The sequence below is a fragment of the Phocoena sinus genome, chromosome 4 (assembly GCF_008692025.1).
Source record: "Phocoena sinus isolate mPhoSin1 chromosome 4, mPhoSin1.pri, whole genome shotgun sequence".
Lineage (NCBI taxonomy): Eukaryota > Metazoa > Chordata > Mammalia > Artiodactyla > Phocoenidae > Phocoena > Phocoena sinus.
This window is the reverse complement of record NC_045766.1, coordinates 30,727,956-30,737,107: the sequence shown is the minus strand read 5'-3', so window position 1 is coordinate 30,737,107 and position 9,152 is coordinate 30,727,956. Positions and strand designations below refer to the sequence as shown.

At 44.3% G+C, this 9,152-nt stretch overlaps 1 protein-coding gene across 1 annotated transcript in view; it reads left to right on the top strand.

Moving 5' to 3' along the window:
- Positions 1-1,008: 1,008 nt before the first annotated feature.
- The window catches only part of MINDY4B (MINDY family member 4B), a 40,816-nt gene continuing 32,672 nt past the window's right edge, over positions 1,009-9,152 (top strand). Inside the window, exons 1-3 of the mRNA XM_032629382.1 lie at positions 1,009-1,115; positions 1,353-1,380; positions 3,181-3,348. Coding sequence (XP_032485273.1) covers positions 1,009-1,115; positions 1,353-1,380; positions 3,181-3,348 — 303 coding nt within the window. The remainder of the gene's footprint in view (positions 1,116-1,352; positions 1,381-3,180; positions 3,349-9,152) is intronic.

Below are 9,152 nucleotides of genomic sequence, written 5' to 3'. Positions count from 1 at the left end.
ATTCTTTATCCATTCATCTGTCACACCTGTCAGAATGGCCGTCATCAAAAAAATCTACAAACAATAAATGCTGGAGAGGGTGTGGAGAAAAGGGAACCCTCTTGCACTGCTGGTGGGAATGTAAATTGGTACAGCCACTCTGGAGAACAGTATGGAGGTTCCTTAAAAAACTAAAAATAGAACTACCATATGACCCAGCAATCCCACTACTGGGCATATACCCAGAGAAACCATAATTCTACCATTTAAATGTTAATCATATCTTAAAAATATCTGTACAGCAACATCTGGACTGGTATTTGACCAAAAACTCGGTACCATAGTCTAGCAAGTTGACACATAAAATTAACCAACACAACCATCAATATTCTTTTTTATGCCAGTTATTACAGCTACAATTCATTCAGCCAATAGGAAGAGACATACCTTTAAATTTCTCCCCAAAACAAATCAAACCAGTCCCTCTTCAAATTGTGTAATATTTCTGTGGACTAAAATCTATATCAAATATCCTTTGGCCAGATTCTTCCTCGGCCTACATATTACCCAATAGTAGTTGCTATCATTTTTCAATATCAGCATGATGGCTTTTATCCTCTTTGACTACGTATTTCCAAGGAGGCACCACAGAATAAGGTGCTATCACATTCCACCAGCATGGTATCTCTCATCGATTAAATTATCCCAGTTGCTTTGATACAGGTAAGTAATTGCAGTCTCTTTGTTTATAAATCTGTGTCTTGGATTAAACATTCATGGCATCCATACAGTGAAGAAAAACACAAGAGTATTCTACCTCTAATGAAAGTTTAATCATTATCTGATAGCGGGGGCTTACAAAACGCCCAAAGCTGCAACTGGGTGGCGTGATCTCCTTGCTGGTCAAAAAGTAGGGGTTGCACGCACTTCACCTGGGCATCTATGCCACCCATCTCACTTCACTGCCAGCTCTCTCTCTCCCACCTGAACAACTTCCTTCTTCTAATTCCTTACATTATCTAAACAGCTATGGAGCCCTCGGACCAGGAACAGAGCTCCCAAGAGCTGGATTTAGAGGAGATAACTAGGAAGATTTCATTTCTGGACAAGTGGAGGGAAATCTTCAGTTATCACCGGTAAGATGTTCTCATTTTCTCATTTCTCTAGAACCAGAGGGATTTTAGGTGTTTAAGTAATCAGCTTTTATGCTTGCCACGTGAGAAGTGTCCGTTACAGATTTACATTTTAAATGCTTCAGGTATGACTGTTTGCAGAAAGAGCCATCCGTAGCAAGGTTGAAGTTGAAGAGGTTTGAGGGTATAAGGGTTGAACATAGTGAGTAATTTTCTTGATGTTTTCTCTTTCATTTATAGGTTGGGAACCAATAATACAACTTCTCAGGTAATTATTTTTCTCAAAGCCAGTGTGTTTTCCTCTAGCTGCTTCTTCAAAACAATCCCATTAACAGCATAATCTGCGTTTATTCTGTGCACATAATGTCACTCAGGCACCCAGCATTTAACGTGTGAAAACACAAAACTAGAAACCTTGTTGAAGATCTTTTCTTGCGCTTTCTTTTTTCATAAAAATCTCTTCCTATTTTTCTTTTTAATTGGGGTATAGTTGCTTTACAATGTTGTGTTAGTTTCTGCCGTACAATGAAGTGAATCAGCTATATGTATACATATGTCCCCTCCCTCTTGGACCTCCCTCCCGCCCCACCCCATCCCACCCATCTAGGTCACCACAGAGCACCGAGCTGATCTCCTCTTCATCATTAAAAGCACCATGTGGTTATTATTTTAGAAAAAAAAATATGAGAATCTAGAGTTCCTACACTTGTGAAATAACACTAGATTCTGACACCCAAGTGCTTCAGTGATCCTGAAGTAGTTCTGAAAATAGTTATTGTCTTGATTCAGCTTCTGAAAAATTGTTTTCCTTACCATCTTCAAATAAGGAAAAGATGACTGAATTCAGGTGTTAAAATGTATTTTAAAATCTGTTATACAGTATAAGATGAAAGATGTTTTTCTCTCACGTCACCTGAAAAGGTTAGAAGGTAATGGACTTTGTGTTTCAGATATTAATTCAATCACTGAACAAACACAGCATAAAATATTAAGGTGATTTTCTTGGCACTAATATATGATACAATCAAACAACTGAATTATTAAAATTTTAACTATTAACACTAAAGCACCTTGCTCCAAGTAACCTGTGATCAAAAGCCTTATTACTTGTGCTGAAACTCTCTTACCCAGTCTATTAGAATTGGGGAGATAATACTTCTGTTTTAGTCCTGAAAGTATTAAATGAGCTAGCTATCATTTGGGGGAATAGAATAGTCAAAAGATAAAACAATCTTTGCAAGGAAAAAAAAATAAATGTCAAGTTATGCTTTAAACAAGGTGGAGGAAACCCCCTGCCAAAAATGTAAAGATTTTCCACGTGATTTACGAAATGCATCTTATCCCACCAGTAGTCTGTGACTTGGATGCTGTGTTTCTGAGATAAGAAAGCATCTTAGCCTCTAGGAATCCAGAAAAACTAGGAAGGCAGTTTCCTTCATGTTTCAGCTACCAACTGGGCAGATTTGTTTCATGAAATTAGGATAGAAGTAAATTGGAAGAAGAATCAATGCTAACTTATATTTAAATGCCGTAAGAATCAGTTAAGAAAAGTAAAAATAGATATTTTTCTTAAAGGTAGGGGGTGGATTTTTTTAAGGAAGAAAATTATTATATTCACTTGCTAGGCAACAGGAATCTAAGAGAATTAAAAGGAGGTAACCTGACTTTGTTTACTGGCCAGTTAACAACATAATGAGAAGTACCTCATATAGACTAGAAAGATTCACTCATTCTTTATAAAATGTTGCCTTCTCAAAACAAGAGACAGTGACATTTACATTCTTCTATAAACATAATTTCAAGTCAAGGTCTTGATAGTGTTAATTATGTTTCCATAGTTACACTTAACCTCTCCGAGTCACATAAAACTTAGGAGAAACCCTTTTGACACAGACACTGGGAATTTTCTGCCTCTTTTATTGTTATTTATGAAAATTTTCAGACAGCTTTAAAAGGGAGACAACATTTTCTGAACACTAATATTTCAGAGAGAAAGAGAGAAAAGAGAGGAAAAAAGGTCATCACCAGCTCTGTTTGCTTTGTTTTTTGGTGGTGGCATTTTACACAGAATCGTGAAGGCAACCATATATCTGCCGGTGAAACTGAAGATGGAACAGGAATACCTCAGCCAAAAGGACACGGACATTGGCCATCGAGCAGCCTTTGTTCTATTCCCAAACCCTCTATCATCTCTTCAAAATCGGGCGGCCTTCCTATCTCCCTAGCAGTGGCCACGGTAAGTATAGCTTGTCAATTAAACATGAAATGAAATGTAATCTTCCCCAAACAACAAGGCTGGGGAATCTTATCTGCTGTCATGTGAGAGTATTATGGAAGATAAGACTACAGACGGTGGTTACTGGTAAAAGGCGAATATAATTAAAATGACTTATTTATGGTATTTTTCAAGGACACCGGTGACGTTACAGGCTTTTCCTCCCAAACTCTCAGTCTCTCTTTATTTACTCCCTCAGTGTGACAGTCAAGTGTGAAGCCATGAGGGAGTTAAATTCAAATAATTTACATATAAGGTAGGACAGGGCAGCCGGTGAGGACTGCAAAGGTGGAAGACGAGGTAGATGTGGGAGATAGGACCCCTGTCCTGTGTGGGCAGGAGATAGGGAGATGGGGGCACATGTCCAGGCCCAGTCTTGGGGCAAAGAGATGATCTCAAGAAAGAAACGCTCCCTGGGGCTGCCAACTAATAAGCAGATTTGAAAAGAACCCGATGTTTAAGAATCCAAGTGGACCTGGAAGCTACTGTTCCCAGGGACTATTTGTTCCATTCAAAACTTGACCAGGGTTGGGGAGAGGGGCTGAGGCAGAGACCCAGAAACACCTCATTGCATGGGCTGGGGGCAATGCCTTGGCGAATGGCCAAAGGACCAGCTCTCATGGTCAAAGAGGCATGATCGGGACCTGGGGAAGTGAAGCCAGGGGTCGAGGCAGGGAAAAAGCACCAGAGAGGGTGAGAGATCCCGCCAATAGGATTGTCCTATAATATGGCCCTTTCAATCATAGTGAAAATCAGGGCTTTTAGGGACAGTTTTCCCACATTCACCCCATTTCCTCAACCTCCAGACCACATTCTAGATACTTAGGCAGAGACCTCTCCTTGGGGCCCTAAGGACAAAAGTCGGAAGAAGCACTTCCTTTCTGAGGACACGCGGCCCTGCACCTAGGCACGCTTGCAGAACCCACCCGGGACCAGCCTGGTCTTCTGGGTAAAGACCAGCAAGGCCTACGGTCAGACCTGCCATGGACATAAAGCTCTGTGCCCTGCAGGCAGGGTCCCTGATGAGAGGCAGGAGTGGGGGCCAGACCCCCCCTCTGGGGAAACCTCACAGTCTCCACCTGCTTGTCGAGCCCAGAGGCCAGGCTGGCCCCGACTGCAGTATTTCTAACCCTCGGTGTAGCTGTCCCTGAGGCTCCCCAGGTGGAACATCATCGTCCACAGGGACTACAGCCCCCGTGTTCTTTCTCATCACGCACATCCGTACAGGCTTCACAGAGCAACTCTCTCCACTGCCATGGTTGCGGCACAAACGTGCTGGGAGGCCCACGTGCTCTTTCTTATCTTCACAGATCTTTCTGCCTCAATCCACCTTCCCTCTTGTGCTCCAGTGCCAGATGTCACAGGAAGACAGGCCGGCAGGGCTCTCTTGAGATGCTGCACTTCGCTCATTGGCCCCACAGTCCCTGGATGGTGCCTTAACTTGTGTCTTAGGTGTCTAGTTCACCACTCTCCTTTTGAGTAATGAAGACAGGTAACGTGTAATCCTACCAGCATCTCCAGGCTCAGTGGTTATTCTGCCTACACTGTGCTGTAGAAACAGTAGTTAGAGCAACTACAGTGCCCCTCGATATCCTCGGGAGATTGGTTTCAGGAGACCCCAGAGGAAACCAAAATCCTCCGATGCTCAAGTCCCTTATAGAAAATGGCCTAATACCATTGCCCACCCCCCCAATATCCGCAGATACAGAGAGCCGAGTGTATCCACATTTTACTGTAAAAGGTTTTTAATGAACACATTAATAAAAAAGTATTATTGGCTACTAATGAATTTCTATGGAGAATGTCATTTTAAAATTTACACATATCAGGAAATAGGCTACCTTTTGTATGGAAAATAGAGAAAACCGTGATTCTGCACTGATACCGTATTTGCCTGTATATGCACACAGAAATTCCAGAAGACTTCCTAAAATGTAACAGTAGGGGGAGGGAGAGGGGCAAGGGCCCTGGGTCGGGGGGAGTCTTCTCAGCATAGCTTTTTGTACTCTCTGGATTCTGAACCATGTGAATGGACAATCTATTTCTAAAAACACCATCATGCATTTTAAAAACAGGAAAAAAAAGGCATTCACAGGTGTTTCCAAAGTCTTCTAGTTCCTCTCTATATTGTAGTGGCAGGAGAGTCTGGGTCTGAATTCTCCCACTTGTCTACAAACACAGACGTGATGCAACTGGAGACCTCCTCAGTGACTTTTCCAAGGTAATTCTCTCCCTTTGGAAAAGGCTGGGAGACGAAAGAATCAGACCTGATGGAGGGTTCAGGAAGTCCCAGAAGCAAAGAGAATTGATTTTTCTTCAAAAAAAAAAAAACAAACAAATTTGGACGTATTCCCATTATGAGGACCAGATGATAATGTATCCTTTAAATAACAGTAGCATTAATTAAACACACCCTGGGATTTCAAGATGATGAGCCTTGCGATTCTGAATACTCGTGTCCAGGGAGGCAGTTTGGAAGCTTGACCAATTCTAACTGACATTTTGGCCGTGCAGCCGCCTGGCAAATTATTAGAGCGATTGGATCCTAGCACTCACATGAGAGTGTTTTTCGTTGTCATTCTGCTGTTCTTATTTCCCGCCTCCATTTGGAATTGCCATTCATAGGATTTCCCGACATTGGCACACACTTTTTGCTGGGAATCTGCTGAGAAAGTAGCGAGTGGGCAAAGCAGCCAATGCCCCTTTGCTTTCCCCAGCTCTCCTGTTTCTCGCCTTTTGTTGCCCTATTTCCAATACCACAGGGTTCTTCCTTCCCCCAGCCGCATGTCTTATAGTGTGTGTGGTGTAATGAACGGCAGGCAAGGCCGCTGGCCCAGGTGGCATCATTGGAGAAGGTGAGAGTCCTCCTCTGGGCTCTTCCACAGCAACACCCCCTCCCCCGCTGTGCTTCCCACCAGCAGGAGTTTTTCATCCTCCTTCACAGTCAGGCCCTTCTGCAGGACCCAGCCTGGAATACATTCCTATTGCCTCTTTTATCAGCAGCCAATAAACAAACCCCTAGTGTATTTGCAGTATCACCCAGCAGGATCATATTAAAACTGTAATACTGGGAGAGCAAAATATTCTGGAGGAGAACCAGAAGAATGAAGCTCTAATCGAGGGTAACAGGCAATGGGCTGGCCTTAGGGGAGCAGAAAACACAGCCTGGTAACCCCAACATAGGTCTGGCTGATAGATGGTCCTCAGTAGATATTTCATTCATTCATTCATTGCCTCTGGGTGATCCCCAAGAGAGGCATCGCTGTACATGGTAGTGGGTGTCATTTGTGTGCCCCTTCAGAAGCATACTCTACCCCTGTCCGCCCTGCTTTCTGCGCTGGAGACTGAGCTGTACTCACCCCATCAGTAGAGCTCCCTCCTCTGACTTCCTGTTGAGTTTGACCAATGGGAGCCCTGGAGGGAGCCTGGAGGGACGGAAGGGAATGAAGTCAGGTGTGCAAAGCTGGCTGAATCCCCCTCTTCAGAAGGCAGTCCTCTCCCAGGACTCTCTTATCCCTTCCACCCCTCCAGGTGTCGGCGACATAAAAACTTCTCACTCTTGCTGATCCTGGGGCCCTGCATTAGCCACTGTTGCTGCCCCACATGCAGCCCACATCTTTGTAAATGGTCCCTGAATTAAAGTTTCCTCAAGTTAATTATCCTGACTCGAGTGCCATCTGTTTCCTGCTGGGACCCTGACTGGTACCAGTTGAAAGGCTTGCATTTGATTCCTGGCACTACCATTTACTATCTGTGTGACCCTGGGCATACCACTTCACTGCTCTGGGCCCCAAGTCCTTTAACTGTAAAACAAGAGAGCCGAATCAGATTTTTAAAAATTCAACAACTACTTCTTGCGAGCCTACTAGGTACCAGGTACTGCACCAGATGCCGAGAAACTGATGGTGAACGCAACCAGGTAAAGAGACTACCACTCTATTTGTTTTTGGGTTTTTTTGTTTGTTTTTGCGGTACGTGGGCCCCTCCCGTTGCGGAGCACAGGCTCCGGACGCGCAGGCTCAGCGGCCATGGCTCATGGGCCCAGCCGCTCCGCGGCCTGTGGGATCTTCCCGGACCGGGGCATGAACCCGTGTCCCCTGCATCGGCAGGCAGACTCTCAACCACTGCGCCACCACGGAAGCCCTACCACTCTATTTGATGGGCTAGTTTAGAAATGTCTTCTTAGGACGCAGTAATTCTAACCTCTCTGATTCCACGATGGTCCAGTAATTTCTAAAGCAGGAAAAGATTTAGGGAAGGAGCTTCAAAGAGAATTATTCTACTTCAAATTGTGGGCAGGGAGCATGTGGGAGAGGACTGGATGGGGACAGGTGGTCACAAGAGGTCCCTCTAAGACCAGGGACAATGGACAAGGCAGTCAGGGTAAGGAAATGAAATCTGTTGGGAAGAATGATCCAGGACCTGTGTGTGTGTGTGTGTGTGTGTGTGTGTGTGTGTGTGTGAGACAGAAAGACAGAGAGACAGAGAGACAGAGAGACAGAGAGAATGATCACCCTCGTTATCATCATCACAGCAATCAGGGAAGAGAGGTATTCCTGGAAAACTAACAAAGTGAAGAGAGAAAAGCCGTGCTTGATTGTGTTAAGTAATAACAATCATTATAGTCATTTATTAGGACCATTTGCCATTTGTGCCTAGTTACCAGGCAGCACAACAACATATGTGTATCACTGACTATGTGTCGGGTTAATCTTGTTATAAATTATACCGATATGAGAGTCAGTGTTGGGAGGAGGGATAAGCTGGGAGATTGGGCTTGACACATACACACTACTATATATAAAATAGATAACTAATAAGGACCTACTGAACAGCACAGGGAACTCTACTCGGTACTCTGTAATGGCCTACATGGGCAAAGAATCTTAAAAAGAGTGGGTATATGTATACGTATAACGGATTCACTTTTGCCGTACAGCAGAAACTAACACAACATTCTAAATCAACTATACTGCAATAAAATTTTTTTAAAAAAGAAAAGAGGGCTTCCCTGGTGGCGCAGTGGTTGAGAGTCTGCCTGCCGATGCAGGGAACACGGGTTCGTGACCCGGTCCGGGAAGATCCCACATGCCGCGGAGCGGCTGGGCCCGTGAGCCATGGCCGCTGAGCCTGCGCATCCGGAGGCTGTGCTCCGCAACGGGAGAGGCCACAACAGTGAGAGGCCCGCGTACAGCAAAAAAATTAAATAAAATTAAATTAATAAAATTAAAAAAAGAAAAGAAAAGAAAGTCAGTGTTACATAAGTAAGGTGAGTTATCTCTGTTGCCACCCTGGACACTGGGGGCTCCCTGAGAAGCCTGCAGCCCCCCTGTTCTAGGCCTTCCCGAGGTGAATCTGGACAGTGGCTCTCCCTAAGTTGGAGGGGGCGGCTGGCAACAGAAACGGGAGTTTGATTTGGCTTACTGAGTTTTTTTAATTGAATTTGAATTCTCAGCTTTCTTAGCCACAACTGTCTTAGGCTGTCACATTATCCATGGCTTCTCCTCCCTTACCCCTGCCAGTGTCTGGGCTTTTTCCATCTGGGCTGGGACTTTCTTCCATGCAACATGAGAGGTTCCAGTGTAGACAGGCTGTGTTTTCACAAAGGTAATAACAGCACTTACGGTTCCCACAGTCCTTTCCATGCTTCTCCTCTTGCAGTGGTAGCTTTCAATTTCAGTGATGGGGACAGAGCAGGGGTTATCCCCATTTCAGGATAAGCAAAGAAAGTCTTAGAGAGGTTTGACAATCTGTCCCCGTTCATG